Source organism: Panthera uncia, chromosome A2 (genome assembly GCF_023721935.1).
Source record: "Panthera uncia isolate 11264 chromosome A2, Puncia_PCG_1.0, whole genome shotgun sequence".
Lineage (NCBI taxonomy): Eukaryota > Metazoa > Chordata > Mammalia > Carnivora > Felidae > Panthera > Panthera uncia.
This window is the reverse complement of record NC_064816.1, coordinates 96,985,471-97,010,435: the sequence shown is the minus strand read 5'-3', so window position 1 is coordinate 97,010,435 and position 24,965 is coordinate 96,985,471. Positions and strand designations below refer to the sequence as shown.

General features: G+C 36.0%; 1 protein-coding gene across 3 annotated transcripts in view; it reads right to left on the bottom strand.

Annotated features, from left to right (window-relative positions):
- The window catches only part of MIOS (meiosis regulator for oocyte development), a 47,500-nt gene that overhangs the window by 7,931 nt on the left and 14,604 nt on the right, over positions 1 to 24,965 (bottom strand). For all 3 annotated transcript variants that reach the window (XM_049641511.1, XM_049641514.1, XM_049641512.1), the window contains exons 4-9: positions 13,032 to 13,286; positions 10,736 to 10,905; positions 7,725 to 7,790; positions 6,732 to 6,890; positions 2,587 to 2,739; positions 1,401 to 1,605 (exon numbers count right to left, since the gene is read on the bottom strand). In XM_049641511.1, the coding sequence (XP_049497468.1) occupies positions 1,401 to 1,605; positions 2,587 to 2,739; positions 6,732 to 6,890; positions 7,725 to 7,790; positions 10,736 to 10,905; positions 13,032 to 13,286 (1,008 nt within the window). The remainder of the gene's footprint in view (positions 1 to 1,400; positions 1,606 to 2,586; positions 2,740 to 6,731; positions 6,891 to 7,724; positions 7,791 to 10,735; positions 10,906 to 13,031; positions 13,287 to 24,965) is intronic.

The following is a 24,965-nucleotide window of genomic DNA, read 5'->3' as shown; positions in this document are numbered from 1 at the left end:
AGAGAGCGTGAGGGGCAGAGGGAGCATGAGGGGCAGAGCGGGGAGGGGCAGAGAGAGAGGGAACACAGAATCGGAAGCAGGCTCCAGGCTCTGAGCTGTCAGCACAGAACCCGACATGGGGCTCGAACTCACAGACCAGGAGATCATGACCTGAGCCGAAGTCGGATACTTAACAGGCTGAGCCACGCAGGCACCTCTAAATTTAACTATTTTTATGTATCCCAGTTCATATAGAACTTCTTTATGCAATATTTTGCCTCCTTGTTCTTTCACTGTAGATTTTTAGTCCAAACTATTTTCTATTTACCGTATCAGGACCATAAAAATGGTCAGCATGCAATGTATAAAATGAAAATCAAAATTTGAAATTTCAATCAAAACTAATATATAAATTTGAAAATATTATGTATTGCCTTTATTTGCTTAAAAAAAAGGTATCAAACTTGAAAAATAATTACTCAGCCAATGATACCAGCACATCTCTTTCACAAATGTTAATGTAACAAATGAACTATTTACATGAACCAATTGCACAGTTGAATTATAAAATTTCTTAACTAGAAAGGATCTCCGTCTAACACCTTACATGAAAGAGGCTAGAGTAACTGAATGTCAGACTGTCACAGAGGGAGAATAAAACAGGCATTCTGACACCATATCCAGTTCTTTATTATACCAGCGTGCTAAATACTCAAATGTTTTTAATTAAAGTTTTTGCCATAGTATAATTTTCAAGTTACATAAACAGCTTGAATATTTCCAGTCACTGGACACATTATATTCAATTATCTACTGTTCTCAAAAAGTTTTTCTATGTGTTTACTATAAGCAGTAAACAATAATCCTAATACTTCTAACCATTAAAAAACACATGTTTTTACTAGGTAACTGACAAATCTAGCAGAAGCAGCACCAAAACCTGGAAGTAAAGGGATCTGACTTCTAGACTAACACTTCCTCTATGTATTTCACAGGTAGATTTTGAAGATTATGTAAGATAGAATGTAAAAGTGCTTTGGGACTATCAAAAGCTCTTTATGCATACAAGGTACTTGTTACTAGATGAGGGCATACTGACTTTTAAATATAAAATTTGAGGGAACTCCTCTTAGAAAAGTGATAAGAAAATAGTATAATTATAGGGCTACTTAATAGTTAAGCCCTTTTCATGAACTTTAAATTGGCCAGCATTTGTGAGATTACTTGTGATATCATGAATACAGATTTTACTTTTAATGTATAGACTTTATAAATTACAGGAAATACAAAACCTTTAAGCCAGCAAAGTGGCTTTCTCCTAGAAATAATATAAACTCAATCTAGTATGTCTTCTATTTACAACATTAAATCAATTATGTAGGAACAATTTCAGCTCAGAAAATTATAGAATTATGTCATACCAGGACAGCTAGAAACAGGTGTTCCCATATTAATGAGGCAAAGCGCACATCGAGGAAGGGGTTTTCGACAGCCAGGGCAGCTTGTGACTTTAGATTTTGTTGGTGAACCGCTGACACCGTACTGACTAAAACCTCTGCCCTGATGAGGCACAGTTGAACAGCTGTAGGAGATCGACTTGCCACAGAAATTGCAACTCACAAACACCTATACAAAATGAAAGGAGGGATAAATATCATGCAAATTTTACAAATAAAATAAATTCAAAGTTTGATCCTAACAAATTACTCTTAAATAACTGTTAAACTTTATTTTATATTATAAAATAATTTGTTATCTGCTAAGTTTAACCAGCTCCCATTTGAGATTTCCACTTAGCAGTTATGTTATATGAATACTTCTTCTGTTACCTCTGTTTAGTTATATTTCTCCTAATACTACTAGTATCTGTAGAAAAACCCAGAAATATTAGATAATAACATTTTAGAAATAACAAAGACTTTAGAATTCACTTTGAACATTACAAAATAACCCATTTTAACTTCTGATCCACAGTTCAACGATTTGATCTCCTGAACAAAATTTTCTTATAAAGAAAGCACTCATTTCCTAAGACAAAAGGAGTTAAGGATCCTAAAATGTCAAATAGTTAGAATTTTAGAATAATAGCAACAGAAAGTGTTCATTTTGCCATTACGTTAAATTCCTAAGCTCTTAAACACTTACACAGATTAGTAACAAATATTACCATGCAATGTTATTTTACAAATACTTTGGTTGTTTTAATATAATCACTAATTTCTCAACTTTCTAAAATAAGAAAATAGCACCATCCAGTGCTCACATTGAGGATATACCTGATATCTAATGTCTGAATTTAGATACAGTGATCTCATGGAATATGCTTTATGTGATAACTGAGCTAAGGATTTTTAAACTAATGCTAAAAGAAAAAAATGTCCATGTCTAATTAGACATATGTATATACTGTTAGAGAAAAAAGGAAATCCTGCCTCATTACACATATATCAATAGGAACTTAATATAAGCAAAAGGATGAGCTAATAATAATTTATTAAATTGAACTCTAAATTTACCCAATATAACATGCTGAAAAAACACTTCTATTTTGGGCTGGGTTATTAAGTACATGTTATAATTTGATTCTCTCCAAAATATTGTACTTACCTGTGCTAAAGGTTTAGAACTGGGATCCAACTTACTCCTGTGAATATCAAACTCAGCTCGTTTGTGCCAAAACCTCCAGGCATCTAATAAATTTCTATAATTCTCAATCCAGTACTGGACTCTTTCATCTTTAAGAACATCTAAAGGAGAACCCTAAAATGAAAACATGAATTAATACAATTGTTTAAAAACTTCCTGGCTAAGTCAGAAAATTGCAGGTAACATGTGAGTATGAGTCGCACAGATGAAACAGGCTCCCTTTTTGCCAAAAGCTGATTCCTAATGAGGATACAGACAAAATAATTGGCGGAAGCTTCTTTAATTTACTTTAAGCTGGCCTCTACTAATGACATAAATATGTACTATATATATTATCATTATACCTGGCCAGGAAAGTATAATTCTGTATCTCTTACTTAAGTTGAAGGATCCAAGAGGAAACAATTCACTTTCCTACTTGAATACAGTACAAAGTGATGTGAATACTCTGTCCCCAAAATTAAAACCTCTGCCTTCACAAAAACTGTTTACTGTTTAATCTAAAAGCATACCAAAATAGCTCCATCACATATAAAATAATACTGAGCCTTGTCCTTTGGATCTAGCAGTGTACTGTGAATGCAGATGCTATTTTTTGTATACCTATTTATCTGAAAGTTAAACCTGTCTATTCTCTCTCTTGCCCTCAATCAAAACATACATTTACTACCTTCAAAATAAAAAAAAAAAAAACACAAAAAAAACCCAAACCAAAAATGTTCTTCATTCTTTTGCCCCTAGGCCACAGTGAAAAGCAACAGTTTCTTTACCTTAAACTTAGATTCCTTCTCATTACGAACTTCAATTTCTTGCCAGTAAGGCTCTTCCTAAAGCTGTATTCTCCCTGGCAGCTGTGACATTTCACATTTCACCTGTGCTTATTTTGGGTTTGCACAGAATGCTTTTAGCCCTGTCCAGGATATCTTCCTTAAGTTCACATGATGAAGAAAGTAGAGAAAGTCTCAGCCTCCAATGACGCCACGGGCATCAGTAATGAAGCCCAGGTTTCCCAGTTTTAGGGAGCCAGATAGAAAAGTAAAATGTTAGAGAGAACTTAGCATCTTACTAATGGAAAAAGGGAAGAAACCTGTAACAGCTAATAGACAATCTATCTTTTAACATTCTATCAAAACAGAAGAAGCTTATCTTTCACCTATTAATTAGGTATTAATTTCAATTAAATTCAGGGTTAAATTCAGCAAAAAATATGTGAAAAACTCTTGGCTGACAATTTCATTTCTTAAAAAAGTAAACATCTCCTCTAGTCCTAATAATGACCAACTAGCCAAAACTAAGTGCTAAAGTAGAGTATAATCCCTAGTTTAAAAAGAAAATTCACAGAAAAATAAATCTTCATATCCCACGCTTCCCCAATTTGGTCAATTCATATTTGATAAGTCTTCTCTAGATCTGCCCCAAAAAATCTAAATTTAATCTCCAACAAAATGTGCAATGTAAACAGTTCAGAGATTATGACTGGAAAGGCTTGAGAAATACCCTGGGCTTTCCAAAAATCCATAGTAAGAAAATCTAAGACCAAAGTGAGCAGCTAGTAACTGAACTTCCAAAAGCATTAACCAACATTCTTCAGGAAAAGGTAAAAGAACCCAGATCTCTATAATGTACTATACACAACATCCAGTATTCAAATGAAAAACCACCAGACATAAACAGGTAAGTATAGTTCAAAGTCAAGGAAAAAGGCAGTCAACAAAAACCAAATCTAAAATACCCCACATTAAGAGAGTTAGCAGTAAAAATAATAAATGCAACCATTAAATATATGTTCAAAGACTTAAAGGAAAAGTAGAGTTTTTGTTTTTTGTGTGTTTTGGTTTTTTTTTAAATGTTTATTTATTTTGAGAGAGAGGGAGAGAGCACACGCGTGTGCGTGAGTGGGGGAAGGGCAGAGAGAGAGAGGGAGATAGAGAATCCCAACCAGGCTCCTCGCTCAACACAGAGCCCAATCCAGGGCTCAATCTCAGGATGGCGAGATCATAACCTGAGTCAAAATCAAGAGCCAGGCACTTAACTGATTGAGCCACCCAGATGCCCCAGGAAAAATGTTTTAATCAGCGTACAGATAGAGATCTGAGTGAAAAATGTAAACTATATAAAAATTAAGACTCTAGAACTAAACAGTACAAGAGCTGAAAATCTTCTCCTCAGGTGACATTAAGAGTCAATGAACAAATCACAGCATTTAAACAATTTGAAGAACTTCACAATCTAATGAGAAACACTGACTTGCAGATCAGTGAACCACAAGCAGGACAAAAAGAACTACAACTAAACATCAAGGGTAAACTGCTGAAAACCAAAAGCAGCCCAAGGAAAAATGAAACATTACACAGGGGAGACATTAATAATAATGGTTGACTTTTCTTCATAAACAATGGAGGCCAGAAAACTATGAAACGACACCTTTAAAGTGCTGAACCAAAGCAAGAGTGAAATAGACATTTTCAGTTAAAATTAAGCTGAGAGGATCTGTCATCCATGAAACTGTACTACAAGAAATGCTAGAGAGAAAGACCAAAGAGAAATAATACAACGTGAAAATTGTGTCTATTGGAGGAAGTAAACAGTCCCAGGAATGATAAATAAATAAATAAATGTAAAAGTCCATGTTTTCATTTTTCACATAATTTACGTAAAAGACAAGTGACTGTTCAAAACAAATACAATAACACTGTTAAGTTGAAGTTTATAAGGTATATAGAAGTAAAATAATAAGACAAAGGAAGGAGATGTGTAAATGGAATTACACTGTTGTAACATCTGAAAAGTGTGAAGTATGAAGATAAAAAGTGGAAACGTCAGGTGTGAGGTAAAAGAGAAAAAGTAGGAAACATGATGTGTTAGGTGTGAAATGTGAAGTATGAGGGGGTAAAAATGTTAACTGATGAGGTAGGGATGCATTTTTGTTAGACCAAGAACAACCACTTCAAAAAAATAAATAAATAAAAAAGATAATGACAGGTTAATAGTTAAAAACCCAGTGGGTGAAGTGAAACAATGAAATGTTCAATTAGATCAAAAGAAGGGAGGAAAGGGACAGAAGAACAAAAAGAAGAAGGAAAAATAAGATAGAGAACAAACAGCATGATGGCACACTTAACCTTGATCATATAAATACAAATGGGGGAAACATCAGAATGAATTTTCTAAAAGCAAGATCCACTGTCTTTTATTATACACTGTCTGCATATTAACTATATTTTATAAATCTTGTTAAGAAGCTATCAACTCATTTGTACTTGGTAGTCATACTTCTCCAGTGTAATTTAACAGATGTAATCTCATTTCAGTCAGACAAAATTATGCATTATGTTACAGAAAGACACCTTTTCTTCCATGGACAGTGGCCTGATATGTTGGTAAGTATATTATAGTGTGGTTTGTGGGCCAGTATCTATATTTGTTCCTGAGAGGGTAGGGGTGGGGAAGGGAGCATTCTACTACGTTTGCCCAGTACACAGCATGCTATCATATTGTATGAAGGGATGGGGACAGGGAAAAGGACACCATGAAAGGGTAAGAAGAGTTGGAGAGCTATAGGAAATCTCAGGGAAATGCTCTAAATTTTCATGGTATGTCTATCAAAAGTAAAGCAGAAGGAAACCTTTGCCAGAAATCTGTTTTTAACAGCTAACAGTAAACTACTAACAGTAAAAACTGAAAGTAAAGTGATGAACTTGTTACTCCAAATCATGCCCGTTGATAACAAAGAGCAAAAATGACGAGTTAAGAGAGTTGTGATATAACTTGCCTTCAGGACTTCAAGGGAGACTACAGTTCAGGGAAAGACCATCTCTTTCACATAAGGTATAATTCTGTCAACTGGAGAAACTGGAGAGAGGTTTCTCTGCTCCATTTGAACTTTATATAAATTCAACACTGAAACTTCCCAAAATGAAAGGAATAACTGGATAACCCAAAGCAGGAGGGTGAGGGACACTAAGAAGTCCTCTATAGATCAAGAGATTGGGTTAAAGTGAAATGCCTCCTAAAGATCCTAAGCAAGCAAAAGGCATAACCATTCGATGAGGGAGGAAGGTGGTTAAGCACTATTTTTCTTTAAGCTGCCACCACACTGCACTAACCTGTAACATGCAGTAACTTGCTGTTTGGACATCTCCAGTTCTATCGACATAACTCTCCATTAAGTCCACTCCATCTTTAGTAAGGCCTGTAAGCAGTATTCCTTCCAAATTTCCAGCCTCTTTCATTTCGTTGGTCAACTTTTCAATATACCTATTTAACTGGAAAATTCAAAGTGATTTTTCTGAATTAATGTTTCACTATATACTTTGTACGTTCAAAACTTTTACTTTTAAAATAGTGCTATATTTATGGAAAACATTTTAAAACCAAAGCCCTTGCAAAAATCTAGATATGATCTCTAAGAAGTCTGCATCTATCATAAACTACAATGCAGAATCCAAGATCGTTTAAAACACTTTTTCAAAACAGCAAGACATTTATTGTTTTAATAATTATTCTACAAAAGAACTACAGAATTTACTATTTTAAACTTAAAGAGAACTGTCCTCATTATTCTGCCAAGTTCTTGCTGTAACAGAATTGGAGTTGAAAGGGAACTTTAAGATTATCAAAAATAACATCTCTTGGTAAGGTGTTCCCTGGCCTCATCCCACCCCAACCTGCAGCCAAGATTCCTCCGTTTTCCCTCAGCACTTTCTCATTATTGTAGCACTTAGCACATTATGTTACTCATTGTTTCTGTGCATTTCTCTCTCACTATACACATAGCATATGCATTTAATACTTGTTTATTGTATTAGGAAATGAAGGAATTCTCTTATGACATCCCTAAGGGGTGAGATTAACATCTTTATCTATAGGCCAAAAGCAGAAATAAACTAAAATATTAAGTTAGCATTCTTACACAAGCAATTTTGGTTATGATACACAGGTTTACAATATCTTGACCTAACAAAGAATTATTAGTTTACTTTTTTAGAATAATTCATATATAAATGTCACATATACATATCTATACAAAAAGATTAATTTCCTAATGCAGTAAGAGTAAATATTAATAACTTCAAACATAGAATTGTATCAGTTTTTACCTGACTATCGCTAAGGAATTTACAAGCAAATGCCACTCTGTCACGTACAGCAACTTTGTTTTCATACTGAAAAGGAAAGAGCAAGGAGTTACTTGTAGGTGCTATGAGTTTTATATTTTTGCAGACTATTTTACATATCTAATATGCAATTTAATTTTCAAATGTATTAGTAAGTTATTGAGTATATACTGGCAGAGCCACTGACTGCCTAAGATGCCTTTTTTTTTTTTAAGTTTATTTATTTATTTTGAAAGACAGAGGGGTTGAACAGAGAGAGAGGAGAGAGAGAATCTCAAGCAAGTTCTGCACTATCAGCGCAAAGCCCGACACGGGGTTCGAACCCACGAACCATAAGATGATAACCTGAGCTGAGGTCAAGAGTCAGACACTTATCTGAATGAGCCACCCAGGTGCCCCTAAGATGTCTTTCTTCATGTAGCCCTCAGGAAACTCCATGCTAAGGTTATTATTCTTGCAAAGTAAAAATTTATGTCTAAAATACTGACCAATTCAGGTTAAAAATATTCCAGTTCAGTTTTACATAACTCCAACATAAAATGCAAGCAATAAAATATGGTTTATCAAATTTAAGATGCCATGTAACCCTTCCATTATAGAAATACATCTGGGGGAAACGGAGGAAATCTTTTCTGGGATGCTAAGTTAATCAACAAGTCTAGGAAATCTGTGAATTACCAGTGAATATACCAATACAGAATTTAAAAAGACTATCAATACATGTTTCTAAATACAAAGTAGAAAGTTTTAAACATACCCTTATAAATAAATAGATACACTTTTTTTTGGCCATAGTAAAATACTGCTATATTGGTGTTTGTGGCAAAAATTTCAGGGGTACTGTGATACTTAAATTTTTGTATACTTGTCAATATTGTAAAATACTATTTTGAATTTCTATAAATGTAGGAAGGTAATTAACTTTGTGCTAAATATAAAAGTTTAAAAGTGACTTCCATTGAAATCATCCTATGAGATATAGTTTTCCTGCTTTAAACATAAGACCATTTCAACTGATACCAATCCTAACGTGCACTTCCAAGTATAAAATACGGTGCTGCATTTAAGATGGAACATGTCTCATGCAAACTAGATTTAACTCTTTAGATTCAGCACATGTGTATAATTTTGATTGGAAAAGAATTATAAATATTATCTGTCCCATTTTACAGCTGAGAAAATGAAAACCCCAAAAGTAAACTGACTAGCTGAAGTAACTGTGCTGGAGCAAGGACTTTAGGTTCGATTTCCCAATTCAGCACTTTTCATTAGATTACCGCAACTTAACAATTTTTAACAAAGGACACATTAATTATAATTATTAATACATAAAGAATAATTAGGCACACTCTCAAAACAGTTTGGAAATATGAAGTTTCTACTTAAGGCAAGATATATCTTACTTAATAACCCAAATTTAGATATAAGAAAATAAGGGTATTTGTAATAGATCACTTAATTTAAAATACAGAAATTGAGTATTTAAACAATACTTCTCTATCAATTTAAAATATGAACAATCTGGGGCACCTGGATGGCTCCGTCAGTTAAGCATCTAACTTTGGCTCAGGTCACGATGTCACAGTTGGTGAGTTTGAGCCCTACATCGGGCTCTGTGCTGACAGCTCAGAGCTGGGAGCCTGCTTCAGATTCTGTGTCTCCCTCTCTCTCTGCCCCTCCCCGACTCATGCTCTGTCTCTATCACTCTCAAAAACAAACATAAAATTGAACAATCCACTTCTTCTTCTTGTCTTTACCATACTTTACTACTTCCTGAAAGTATTATTTCTCCAAAATACATTTTAAAGTCTTCTGTTTAACAAAAAAGAGTAATTACAGTAAAAACAAATAAAAAAAAAAACACTCTTGGATATTAATTTGAAGTGGTTAGAAAAGTTCAATAGTTCTTTTATTAGAAGTTAATGGACAAAATCCATAAACTAAGGTATTGCCAAAGTGGACATTAACAACATTTATTAAATTTTTCATTAAGATACCTCAATAAAATACATGTTTTTTTAAATTCTTAGGGCCTGACCCTTAAATCAATCATCCAAGCAATGTGTCTTTTATATGAAGTGCTATAATAGCAAACACAGAAATAAGTTCCATGTTAGAAAGCTCTTCTCAGTGGTAGAAAAGTATCCAACAATGCAAAAAAAAGTTATAGTACTAATGTGAAGCTTAAAACACTATAACTGAAACTGATAAGTACATCTCATTTCACTCTTCTGTCCCCACTTTGTGTAAAGAACTTATTTGGTGATATGGTTAGATAGACATGTGGGTAAAGCAGGAGAAAAAAGTGATAGAGAAGACCAAATAATGAAAAAATGAAACAGTTCAGTATAAGTAATGTGATCATAGATCTTCCAAACTGTCTGTATGTCTGAGAACGCAAATACTAACTCAGATAAGTTACATGGTTATTCTAATCATAATTGATCATGTGTTTGTTTACTTAACTAAAAACAAAAACACAAACTTTTAAAAATTTGCATTTTTGGGTGCCTGGGCGGCTCAGTCCGTTAAGCATCCAACTCTTGACTTCAGCTCAGGTCATAATCTCATGGTTCATGGGTTTGAGCCCGTGCCGGGCTCCGTGCTGATAGTGCAGAGCCTGCTTGAGATTTTCTCCCTCTCTCTCTCTCAAAATAAATAAACTTTAAAAAACGCACTTCAATATGAAATTTATGTTTATATAGTTGTATAATTCTAGAGCTGTTCTTAAACTAAAGAATAAAATCCTATTCCCTCTATATCTGCAAATTATATTGTTAAAACTATTTAAAAAATCAAGTTTGTTATCAGGTACTTAACTGTAGAATGACATTCAAGAGCCGCCCAAAGATATTTAAGATACCTTATTTTAACTAATACAAAATACATCAAAATATAACAATATTTCATGCAACAGACATTTGAACATTTTAATAAGGCTAGATAAAAACTTTTATTTTAAAAGGAACCTTGTCAAACAGAAATTAGCTTACCAATACTCCATCATAAGATCCTGTTTCACTTGTCAGAAATGCAAACATGACACACAGATATGGGTTATTTAACTGTAGTCGTAGAGTGCTGCACATTTCTCTCCAAAGGGAGTTTTTCTCATCTGTGTAACCCGATAAAGCCATTGCTACCACATTGAGATTCAGATCGCCTGCATGTTAAAAACAGTCAGCTAATCAAAGTAATCAAAAGCTTAGTATCTCCTCTTCCAGTTCTTAAACCATAAACCAATAGACTGGAAGGCAACATTTACCTACAGAAAAATAAGCCCACTAGAATAGGGGTTTTGGTCCAGATTGGAAAATTTGGCAAGGACCACAAGCAAAAATTTCTATTCTTATAAAACTGTTGCCAATATTGCTAACCCTGTGCAGGACAAACACATCATTAAATTTTCAAGTTCTCATTCCAGGCAGGTTCCTATACCGTGTTATTGTGTAGGGTCTAAATGAAGAGAAGTGAAGCCATACTACCAGAATCATTGCCAGCCTTATCATGTTCATTTATATACAGATATTTCAGAACACTGATAATAAACATTACTGTACCTCAGGACTACAATTTTCAAAATAACTTTGTTTTCCTATTCCTAAATACAGAATGCACATACTTAAGCATATGTTCTGAAAGCCATTATTTTAGCATTCTTATTATAGTATTATACTTTTAATTTTTCTAGGGCAAAATTAACTATCAAAATTAACAAAGTAACATTGTATTTAGACACATTTGCAACAAAGCATTTGTTACCAATAGTCTTCTAAATGGCAGTTTTTAGCAGTTCATACAGCCATGGATAAGCTGCTAAACTGGCAGTTAGCCCTATGACTGCTTGGCCATCTAAGTTCAGCTTCAGAAAAGAAAACTAAATTCACCTTTAACTTTTGAATATTTTCTATATTTATTATAGCAATTTTCTTATTCTGTTCCTTGAGACTGATCATTTTCTTTCTTTTCCAAATAAAACAGCATTTCCCACTTTATGTTCTTAAATAGCCTTGCTCTTCATTCCTATGAACACTTTCCCCAAGTTACTTTGTACTTGCTTCCTCTGCCTACTCTATTAAATTAGATTTAAAGTCTTTTGAGATTAAAACAACCACCCTCACAACCAAAGAATATCTTTGTGAATCCTGCTTAAAACAATTTATTTCCAAGTGGAAAGGAATATTTGACTCAGAAAATCTTTTCTTTAGTCCTTAACCAAGTTATTAAAATCACAGGAAATATACTTTCCCTATTGATAGCATGGGTGTTTAAATCTAACACCAAATTTTCCAGGTACACATGATAGGGAGGCATCAAGCTCTCAGGTTATACGAAAATTATAATTACAAATGGCTTAAAATATCGATTCTTTTTTTCATCTCCACATTATCTTCTATTGCTCTCCCAAATGGGGAAGACTTACACTGGAGCAAAAGTGAAGGAAAAGAGGCCAATCTGGGCAAAACATTAGTTTTTTAAACTTTTTTTACTGCAAGCAAATACATTACAATTATTTGCATGTTTTTCTCTGTGGTACAATAGAAATGTAACGTTTTCAAAATGGACCATCAAATAAGAATTATACATTCTGAATATTCAGAAATAATTTGCTAGGTGTATTAAAAATCAAAAGCTATATATATCTTAGTTACTTTCAACTGAAATATTCCTGATAAGGAAAAAACTGCATGTCTAGACTGAAATTTATTTGCCCACGTATTCTCTTGCAAAATGTCGGAGTAAAAACTTTACATTTCACTGTTTCTTCCTTTTAAAAAATATTACATGAAAACTACGTTTAAATCACCAGACTCCAGTAGAAGCATTTTTGCATATCAAAGTATGATTTTTATAAGAATCTGTATTAGTCTAACTAAAGTGTCACTTAGTTTCCTAAAAGTCAACCAATAACCATCCGAAAGATGATGTATAAAATACAAATGTTTGCCATAAGAATGCCTGCAAACTGAAGTAGCCCAATCTCCAATACATTTTTAAAAATGTATGTGAACCATCTTTAAAAGAAAAAAAAAAAACATTAAAAGGGACACATTTGAGCATTTACTGTAACATCATTAAAATGGTACTTAAGACACATTTTCTTTTTTAGATATAAACCAAAGCATAAACAAAAGAGATGGGATATCTACTTTCATAGATACAGTTCTGTGCTCATTACTCTTTCAAAAAAAATTATCTAAAAATACTGATTAAATATCTTAAAGTTATCAGCATCTTTACTTTAAAGGATTCTATGAACTGCAGTCATCTTAGAATATAACCTAATACCTTTTTCTGAAGATGCTCCATCATTCAGGATTTGGATTGCTCGTCGAATATCCAAGTTGAACAATGCCACAGCAGCAGCTCTCTCCCATTCCCCTTCTTGTACAAGGGAGTTCAAAAATGGCCCCACATCTACATCCGTTCCTTTCTTTATCCACCCGCAAAGCTGTAAAGCTAAAATTCTCTCTTCATTTAAATTCTGAGTATCAGTTTGCTTATCCAAACCGCTCCAATTATGTCTGCTACTTTCCACCATTCCTAAAAAAGATAAGTATTTTTATATTAGTTGCTTTATTACTATATTTTGAAATATATTTAGGAAGTAAGTCTGGGGATGCCTGGGTGGCTCAGGCAGTTAAGCATCCGACTTCAGTTCAGGTCCTAATCTCATGGCTTGTGAGTTTGCATCCCACATCAGGCTCTGTGCTGACAGCTCAGAGCCTGGAGCCTGCTTTGAATTCTGTGTCTCCCTCTCTCTCTGCCCCTCCCCTGCTCACACTCTGTCTCTCTCTCTCAAAAACAAACATTAAAAAAAAAAAAAAGTAAGTCCATTTTACACAGAAATATTTCAATATTACACTCTGGATATTTGACTTTTTTAAGTGTATTTTTTAAACTTATTTTGAGAGAAAGAGAGAGAGAGAGCACGAACACAGAAAGGAGCAGAAAGAGAGGGAGAGAGAGAATCCCAAGCAGGCTCCAGTGCTGTCAGTGCAGAACCTGACAGGGCTCAAACTCATGAACCATGAGATCATGACCTGAGCCGAAATCAAGAGTGGAACCCTTAACAAATGAGCCACCCAGGTGCCCCTGGATATTTGACTTCTTAACCACAAATTCATGACAGCATAAATGTAAAATATGCCACAAACAAAACACACATTACATGTTGTTAACTACAACAGTTCCTTGAGATACCAAAAGAGCTACTGGAAGAACAATTAATGCTTGATGGGCTGAGCTGCTGCTTCAGAGAAGCTTCCCTGACCACCTAATCTAAGAGTGCCACCTGCTATTTTCTAACGTAACACTGTTTCTTCAATTTCCCTTAGACCTAATGTTAGCTCCCATATTTTATTAGTTTTCAGTCTTCTCTCTTCTCCTACTAGAATATATGCTTCAAAAGGGCAGGTGTCTTGTTTCTACTTGAAAGATTATCTCCAGTGCTTAGAATCCAATAGAATGACTCTCCCTCTCCGACTTTCTCTCTTTGTATGTATGTATGTATGTATGTATGTATGTATGTGTGTGTGTGTGTGTGTGTATATATACCTGGGTGGCTCAGTTGTTAGGTGTCTGACTTCGGCTCAGGTCATATTTTCATCGTTCGTGGGTTCTAGCCCCACATTGGACTCTGTGCTGACTGCTCAGAGCCTGGAGCCTGTTTCAGATTCTGTGTCTCCCTCTCTCTCTGTCCCTTCCCCACTCATGCTCTGACTCTCTCTCTCTCTCTCTCTCAAAAATAAACATTAAAAAAATTATATACATATATATGAAAAAATGAGATCGTAAATACCAAAGTACTCTGAAAGTTTGAAGTAAATACTAAAGCTAAAACAGAATGGGAATTATTTGAAGGTTTCTTCCCCTTCACTAAATCAAAAGATTTTATATATTCTCATTCTCTTTTCAGAAGGAATCTAATTCTTCGAGCATTACATTGTAATCAAGGCAGATGATCCTAATGGCACTAAATAAAGGTGAAACAAATAGAAATAAAACCTGACTCCTATTGCATATCAAATCCTTAAATGTTCTAGAAAGTTGTACCATCAAAATTGTCATTATAGAATTATCTGTTATTTTAACAAAAAGGATTTTCAGAATAAACTCAGTTATGAGTTAGGCAGCAAGAATGTTTAACATTATAAACATCTTTTATTATAACTTTTATACTTACATATAATACATAATTATACCTTTGTAAATAACTAGATCAATAGGTTTTAAGAAATAATTCCATTTGTCTGTGGTAGGCAGAATTGTAAATTGGGCTCCATGATTCTTGCCCCCTAGTATATAATCCCCTCCCCTTGTGTACAGGTGAAATCTGTGACTTGCTTCTAAATTACACAATATAGTACAAGTGAAAGCATTTTGCAGATGTAATAAAAGGTCATTACTTAGTTGTCTCTGAGTCAATGAAAGGGAAATTATCATGTGTGGGCCTGACTTAACCACGTTAATACCTTCAAAAGGGTCCAGAGAAAACGAGAGAGGTTCTCCAGCTATACTAGAAGTAAAAGTTGCTTCGTTGTGAGAAGGCTGTGTGGCAAGGAAGCGTGGGTAGCCTCTAGGAGCTGAGGACAGCCCCTGGCGACAGCCAGCAAGGACAATTCTGCCCTACAAGTTCAAGGAAACAATTCTGTCAATAACCATATGAGCTTGGAACAATACTCCAACCTCCAGAAACAACCAAAGCCTGGCTAACATTTTAGCCTTGTGAAACCAAGAGCAGAGGACCCAGTGAAGCCATGCCAAGACTTTAGACCATGGAAATGATGATATTTGCATAATATAAAAATGAATATACTGTCCAAAGTTGACTTTATACTCTTCTGAGAAAAGAATTAAAGAAATGAACACAAGCAAAATTGGGAAAATATTAAAAACTGCATCAATTGCCATTTGCAAATCAAATACATATATAAATAATGCAAAGCATTATTTCTTAAAGTCCATTTAATCTAAATACATGGGTAGAGTAAAATTAGTATATAGTGAATGTCTAAATACATGAGTAAAGAGTAAAATTAGTATAACAGCAAAAGTCTAAACTCTCCAAACCTAATTCACACTTTTAAATAACTTCCTTCATTATATGATGTTAGGCCATGGCAAAAGCTCATAATATTATTCATGGTAGGACATATTTTAAGCTATATATCATTGCTTTATAAAAAAGTTTCAAGATGAGTTATTTGTAAATCTGGAAATTAAAAAAAACAGTTAAATATCTACACTTGAAATTATTTATTTTTAACCTTACTGCTGAAAACTGTTGCTGTTAAGTCAAGGGGTCAGGAGGAAACTTCTGAAAAGTTTTCTTCCCTTAAGAGAACCACCTGCCCATTGAAAAGAGGAAGCATGCTGCTCTATTTGCAACCATGAAGAAAGTTAGTCATGACAAAATCACTTTTAGCTTATGAAAGTGAACTTTTAAGAACTGTTATAAAATTCTGAATAATAAGGTTAAAACACGTTAAAAATTAAATACAACAGGGACACCTGGGTGGGTCAGTCACTTAGGCATCCGACTCTTGAGTTTGGCTTGGGACATGATCTCTCAGTTCATGAATTTGAGCTACACGTCAGACTCTGCACTGATGGTGCGGAGCCTGCTTGGGGATTCTCTCTCTCCCTCCCTCTGCCTCTGCTCTTCCCATGCTCTCTCTCAAAATAAACAAATAAAAACTTAAAAAAAGCTAAACACAACATTTTTCTGAATAACAAATTTACATTTAGATAAAATGCAGCTATTAAATTTTAAGAATAAGCTGTAGATGTACCATTTGGTATTTATTTTTGTATCTGTCCTATAAATTTTGGATTGAATGCTGAGGATATTAAATGGTAAAAATGACTATTTCAGGGGCACCTGGGTGGCTCAGTCGGTTATGCATCCAACTCTTGACTTCGGCTCAGGTCATGATCTCACGGTTCTGGAGTTCAAGCCCTGCATCAGGCTCTGCATAGACAGTGCAGAACCTACTTGGGATTTTGTCTACCTCTCTCTCTGCCCCTCCCTTGCTTGCTATCTCTCTCTCAAAATAAATAAAAATAAACTTTTTCTAAAAAAATAAATAAAAACTATTTTAGGGGCACATGGGTAACCAACCACATGAGTTGGTTAAGTATCTGACTTTGCCTCAGGTCATGATCGCACCATTCCCAAGCTTGAGCCCAGTCAGGCTTTGTGCTGACAGCTCAGAGCCAGGTGCCTATTTCAGATTCTGTGTCGTCATCACTCTCTCTGCCCCTCCCCAACTCACACTCTCTCTTCTCCCTCTCAAAAATAAACAAACATAAAAAAAGACTATTTAAAAATTGTTTAATGTTTATTTATTTTTGACAAAGAGAAAGAGAGACAGACAGACAGACACAGTGTGAGCAGGGGAAGGGCAGAGAGACAGAGAGGGAGACTCAGAGTTTGAGGCAGGCAGGCTCTAGGCTCTGAGCTGTCAGCACAGAGCCTGATGTGGGCTTGAACTCACAAACTGTGAGATCATGCCTTGAGCTGAAGTCAGATGCTTAATGAACTGAGCCACCCAGGCACCCCCCCCCCAAAAAAAGGATTATTTTAAACAGGTGAACAAAAAGCAGCAATTTATTTTTCAAACAAATTCTCACAGTTTAATAATATTTGAGTTTCTTAGAGTTTTTATTTTACAGAAATTGTGCCATGGAATAAATAAAGATGAATACGTACAACTCCAAAGAGTTCAATACTACAAAGTGGAAATATGTCCTGTAAGTCAAGTGCATGGATACCGCGTCATGTATTTTGCCTGATCTTTTGGCCTTCTTATGGCTTGATAACTATGTACCTGGTTATTAGGGTTATCAAATAAGCAGCGTGATATTATTGTGCATTTTTAAGTATATAGTCATTCTTTTTAACACATATAAATTTTAAAATTTATGATTTTATCTCTGAAAAAGAATTAAAATGTATTTACACATGTCTTTCAATACTAAAAGAACAAAACTGTATCCCTTAAATTTAAGACTAACCTATATATATAAATAGAATCGATGTTTTATTGACAGGCGCAAGAGAAACAAGTTCACTTAAACATTAAAAAACATTTTTAGTTTGTGAGGGAGGAATTAAGATGGTGGAGTAAGTAGTAAGGGGACCCCAGGCTTGGGGATCTCGTCCCTTAAACACAGATCAACATCAAATCATATGAACACCCAGGAAATCGATCTGGGGATTAAGAGAACAATCTGCATAATCTGATAGAACGTGGCAGGTACTTGGTGCAGGGAGGCAAACTGGGGGACAGGAAAGCCATGGTGCTGCACAGGGGTGGGAGCCTTTTTTGCAAAGAGGAGAAAGAGAAGGGGAGAGAAAGAAGTGTGTTGGGTTCGCACAAGAAAAGCACTCCCCCAAAACCACTGATGGGGGAATCTTGAGGAACTGAGTATCCCAACTTTTTGCAAACAGTGGAGCTGAAATTCTGGGTTTTTGACAGTCTGTGCCATTTGCTGCAGTAGATCCAAGAGGGTGGTGGTGCTCCTAGGGAGATGGAGGGGAGGCCCCAGAATAGACAGTGCGATGTGGGGATCCCCTGGGTCGCACTAGGAGAGAATGTTCCTTTCCTGGAGTGCATTCGGACAAGGATATATTGCTTCTCCAAGGACAAAAGCTGAGGCTGGCGCCTTTGAATGTTCAATAGGAGACAGAGGTGTGCACTGTGGTGGGTAAAGTGGTCACAGCTTTTCACTGTGCATCATCATAAACTCCAGGCACCTGTACGGCCCTGCAATTGCTTTACTGGGACAGAAGGCACAGCACGGCGAGCCTCTCCTTCAGAGGGCAGCAGGTCCACATTGTGGTGAGCCCTTTAAGATTCAGAGTTTTGAATCTCAGTCCTGCACCAAAGATGAAAACACTGAAGGGACACCTGGGTTGCTCAGTTGGTTAAGTGTTTGACTCTTGATTTTGGCCCAGGTCATAATCTTGTGGTTTGTGGGTTTGAGCCCTGCACTGGGCTCCAGCCTGCCAGTGCAGAGCTGGCTTGGGATTCTCTCTCTCCCCTCTCTCTCTCTCGGCCCCTCCTCACTTACATTCTCTCTCTCTCTCTCTCTTCTCCCTCTCTCTTCTCTCTCAAAAGAAATAAATAAACTTAAAAAATATATAAAAATAAATGGGAAATATTAAAACAAACAAACAATAACACTGGAAAGCTATGGTGCCCAGCATGTCTATGGCCCCGGGAACAGAAGGGTTGAGGGCATGGATCTGACAGAAGCCTGGGACACAGGAGGAGAAATTGTTCGCTTGTCTGTGAGGACTACCAGAACAGAGGTGGGCGCCAGCTCTCCTACCCAGGAATAGAGGAGAGAGCAGGGTGGCGCCATCTTCCCCCACCATCAACAGGGTCTGACTTCAGCAAATAACACAGCTCCCCCAGTCAAGGCAGAAGCTGTTTACACCAAACCCTGCCCCCCTACACCCTGCAGGGACATCTTTACGAGGGCAGGTCTGATTGTGAGCCAGTGCAGTGGGCCTCTTCCCCAAGGACCAACACAGCTTCCCCCTCCCCCACCCCCAGTGCACAAGTCCACTGATCATAGAGTGCTCCAAAGCATCAGCTTCAATTCTGGTGGAAACAGGACCAAATTTTTTTTTTTTTTTTTTTTTTTTTAAATCAGGCTTAGTTTTTTGTTCATTTGTTTGCTTTTGGTTTTTTGTTTCCTTTTCTTGTTTTTTGGATCAGGCTTCTCTTTCTTTTTCTTCTTTTTTGTTTTCTATTCCTTTGAAATCAGCCTTATAGTTTTTTGTTTGTTTTATTTCTTTTCTCTTTTTTTTGATCAGGCCTTTTTTTTTTTTTTTTCAGTAGGCTTATTTTAATAGATCAAAGCACACCCAATTAAAGGTCAAATACTCCCCACTACAAGCAAGGAAGAACTCTGCCAAGGACTGACCAGCGGGAAAAAGCAGCTATATCACAACAGCACAGTGCATACAGCATATACCTGAAACACTTCCTGAAATGTCAGGCCCTGGACAGTGTATGACCCCTTCTTGATATACCCATTACTCTCAGGACCAGGAAATATAACAAGCTTTCATAACATGCAAAAGACAGGAACCTAGACAAAATGACAAGATGGAAGAATTGTCCCCCAAACAAAAATCAAGAAGAAACCACAGCCAGGATTTGCTCAAAACAGATATAAGTAATTTATCTGAACAAGAATTTAGAACAAGAGTCATAAGAATACTAGCTGGGCTTGAAAAAAGCATAGAAGACACCAGAGAAACACTTGCTACAAAAATCAAAGACCTAAAAACTACTCAGGCTGAAATAAAAAATGCTATAACTGAGATGCAAAACTGACTGGATGTAATCATGAGGATGGAAGAAATAGAGGACCAAATAGGTGATATAGAAGATAAAACTATGGAAAATAATGAAGCTGAAAAGGAGGAAAGAAAACTATTAGATCATGAATACAGACCTAGGGAATGCAACAATTCTATAAAGTGCAATAATATCATATCATAGGAGTCCCAGAAGAAGAGTAGGAAAAAAGACAGAAGGTTTATTTGAATAAATATAGCTGAGAAATTCCCTAATCTGGGGAAGGAAAACAGGCATTCAAGTCCAAGAGGCATGCTGAATTCCCGTCAAACACACACACACACACACACAGACACACACAAAACAAAAAAACAGGTCAACACCAAGACATATCACAGTGAAATTTGCAAAATACAAAGATAAAGAGAGAATTCTGAAAGCAACTAGGGACAAAAGGTCCTTAACCTACAAGGGTAGACACATAAGAGTACCAGGTGACCTGTCCACAGAAACTTGGCAGGCCAGAACAGAGTGGCATATGTTCAACATGCTAGTCAGGAAAAAAATGCAGCCAAGAATTTTTTTTTTTTTTTAACTTCACATTTTCCAGAAATGTTTATTTATTTTGAGAGAGAGAGAGAGAGAGAGAGAGAGAGAGAGATGGAGAGAGACAATCCCAAGCAGGCTCCATGCTGTCAGCACTGAGCCTAACATGGGGCTCAACCTCACGACCATGAGATCAGGATCTCAACCAATCAAGAATCAGATTCTTAACCAAATGAGCCACTCAGCCGCCCCATCAACTGAGAATATACAGCAAGGGTGTCAGTCAGAAAGGAGAAATAGAGTTTCCAAAACAAGCAACAACTAAAGGAGTTTGTGAACACTAAACCAGCTATGCAAGAACTGTTAAAGGGGACCCTTTGAGCAGGAAAGAGAGACCAAAAACAACAAAGATAAAGGAACAATATACAGGAACAGTGACTTTACAGGTAATACAAATGGCACTAAATTCATATCTATCAATAATTACTTCTGAATGTAAATGGACTAAATGCTCCAATCAAAAGACATAGGGTACCAAAATGTGTATGTATGTATGTATACACACACACACATACATATAAAAGACCCATTTATATGCTGCTTACAAGAGATTCATTTTAGACCCAAAGACACCTCCAGATTGAAAGTGAGGGGGTGAAGAACCATCTATAATGCTAATGGACATCAAAAGTAAGCTGGAGTAGCCATACATATATCAGACAAACTATATTTTAAACCAAAGACTATATAATAAAAGATGAAAAAGAGAACTATATCATAATAACGGGGCCTATCCAACAAGAAGATCTAAAAATTTTAAATATTTATGTCCCCAAACTGGAAGCAGCCAAATATACAAATCATTTAATAACGAACATAAAGAAACTCACTGATAATAATACAATAATAGTAGGGGACTTTTATACTCCTCTTACCAAAATGAGAGATTATCTAAGCAGAAAATCAACAAGGAAACAATGGCTTTGAATGACACACTAGACTAGATGGGCTTAACAGATACGTTCAGAGCATTTCACCCTAAAGCAGCAAAACGCACATGGAACGTTCTCCAGAATTGATCACATACTGGGTCATAAATCAGGCCTCAGCCAGTACAAAAAGACTGAGATCATACCGTGCATATTTTCAGACTACAACACTATGAAACTTAAAGTCAACCACAAGAAGAAATTTGAAAAGACCACAAATATATGAAGGTTAAAGAACATCCTACTAGAGAATGAGTGGATTAAGCAGGAAATTAAAGAAGAAATTAAAAAATACATGGAAGCCAATGAAAATAAAAACACAATAGTCCAAAACCTTTGGGAGGCAGCAAAGGTGACATAAGAGGGAATACAATACAGGCCTTCCTCAAGAAGGAGGTCTCAAATACAAACCTAACCTTACACCTAAAGAAGTTGGAAAAAGAACAGCAAATAAAGCCCAGAACCAGCAGAAGGGAAATAATAAAGATTACAGCAAAAACACATGATACAGAAACAACAACAACAACAAAAACAAAATAGATCAATGAAACTAGGAGCTGGATCTTTGGAAGAATTAACAAAACTGATAACCCTCTACCCAGACTTATCAAAAAGAGAGCACCTGGGTGGCTCAGTTGGTTGAGTGTCTGACTTCGGCCCAGGTCATGATCTTGTGGTTCACAAGTTCGAGCCTTGCATCGGGCTCTGTGCTGACAGCTCAGAGCCTGGAGCGTGCTTCAGATTCTGTGTCTCCTTCTCCCTCTGCCCCTCCCCAGCTCACACTCTGTCTCTGTCTCTCTCTCAAAAATAAATAAAAACATTAAAAAAATTTTTTAATTAAAAAAAGGACCCAAATAAATATAATCACAAATGAAAGAAGAGGTATCACAAACAACACTGCAAAAATACAAACAATTATAAGAGAATATTATGAAAAATTATATGCCAACAAAGTGGGCAATATGGAAGAAATGGATAAATTCCTAGAAACATATAAACTACCAAAATTGAAACAGAAAGAAATAGAAAATTTGAACAAACCCATAACCAGTAAAGAAACTGAATCCAGGGTCCAGGGCTAGATGGCTTTCCAGGGGAATTCTACCAAACATTTAAAGAAGAGTTAATACCTATTCTTTTGAACCTATTCAAAAAAAAACAAAAAGGAAGGAAAACTTCCAAACTGATTCTATGAAGCCAACATTACCTCGATTCAAAAACCAGACAAAGACCCCACTAAAAACGAGAATTACAGACCAATACCCATGATGAACATGGATGCAAAAATTTCCAACAAGATACTAGCAAATAAAAGCCAATAGTACATTAAAAGAATTATTTTCTATGATCAAGTGGGATTTATTCCTGTGCTGCAGGGCTGGTTCAATAACCACAAACCAATCAACATGATATACCACATTAATAAAAAAAAGGATAAGAACTATATGATTCCCTCAATAGATGCAGAAAAAGCACATCCTTTTTTGTTAAAAACCCTCAAGAAAGTAAGGATAGAAGGAACATACCTCAACATCATAAAGGACATAAACGAAAGACCCATAACTAATATCATCCTCAATGGAGGAAAACTGAGAGCTTTTCCCCTCAGGTCAGGAACACAACAGGGATGTCTGCTCTCACCACTGGTACTGAAAGTCCTAGCTTCAGCAATCAGGCAACAAGAAATAAAAGGCATCCAAATTGGCAAGGAAGAAGTCAAACTTCCACTCTTCACAGACAACCTGATACTCTATGTGGAAAACTCAAAAGACTTCACCAAAAAATTCCTAGAACTGATCCATGAATTCAGCAAAGTCGCAGGATATAAAATCAACATACAGAAATCAGTTGCCTTTCTATACACCAATAATAAAGCAGCAGAAAGAGAAATCAAGGAATCAATCCCATTTATAATTGCACTAAAACCCACAAGATACCTGGGAACAAACCTAATCAAAGAGGTAAAAAATGTGTACTCCAAAAACTATAGAACAATATTTTTAAAAATTGAAGATGATACAAAGAAATAGAAAAACATGCTCATGGGTTAGAAGAACAGATATTTGCAAATGACATATCAGATAAATGGTTAGTATCCAAAATCTATAAAGAACTTAACACCCAAAAAACAAATAATCCAGTGAAGAAATAGGCAGAAGACATGAACAGACATTTTTCCAAAGACATCCAGATGGCCAACAGACACATGAAAAGATGCTCAATATCACTCATCATCAGGGAAATACAAATCAAAACCACACTGACAACCACCTCATGCCTGTCAGAGTGGCTAAAATTAACAACTCAGGAAACAACAGATGTTGGTGAGGACGTGGAGAAACGGGAACCCTCTTGCACTGGTGGTGGGAATGAGAACTAGTGCAGTCGCTCTGGAAAACAGTGTGGAGGTTCCTCAAAAATTAAAAACAGAACTACCCTACAACTCAGCAATAGCAATACTAGGAATTTATCCAAAGGATACAGGAGTGCACACTGATAGGGGCACAAGTACCCCAATGTTTATAGCAGTGCTTTCAACAACAGTCAAATTACAGAAAGGGCCTAAATGTCCATCAACTGATGAATGGATAGAGAAGATGTGGTTTATATATACAGTGGAATATTACTTGGCAATGAGAAAGAATGAAATCATGCCACTTTCAGCAATGGGGATAGAGCTGGAAGGTGCTATGTTGAGTGAAATAAGTCAGAGAAAGACAGTTATCATATGTTTTCACTCATATGTGGATCTTGAGAAACTTAACAGAAGACCATGGGGGAAGGGAAGGGGAAAAAAATAGTCACAAACAGATAGGAAGGGAGGCAAACCATAAGAGACTCTTAAACACAGAGAACAATCTGAGAGTTGATGAGGGAGTAGGGGAGTGGGGGAGTAGGGGAGTGGGGGAGTAGGGGAGTGGGGGAGAGGGGAAAATAGGTGATGGGCATTGAGGAGGACACTTGTTGGGATGAGCACTGGGTGTTGTATGAACCATGGGAATCTAGCCCAAAAACCAAGAGCACACTTTACACACTGTATATTAGCCAATTTGACAATAAATTAAACATACAATACATACATATTGTTAATATGTTTATACTACCCAAAGCAATCTATACATTCAATGCAATCCCTATCAAAACAATGCCAGCATTCTTCACAGAGCTAGAACAAACAATTCTAAAATTTGTATGGAACCAGAAAAGACCCCAAATAGCCAAAGTAATGTAGAAAAAGAAAAGCAAAGTGAGACGCCTCACAATTCCAGACTTCAAGCTATATTACAAAGCTGTAATCATCAAGACAGTATGGTACTGGCACAAAAACAGACACAAAGATCAATGGGAGAAAATAGAGCACCCAGAAA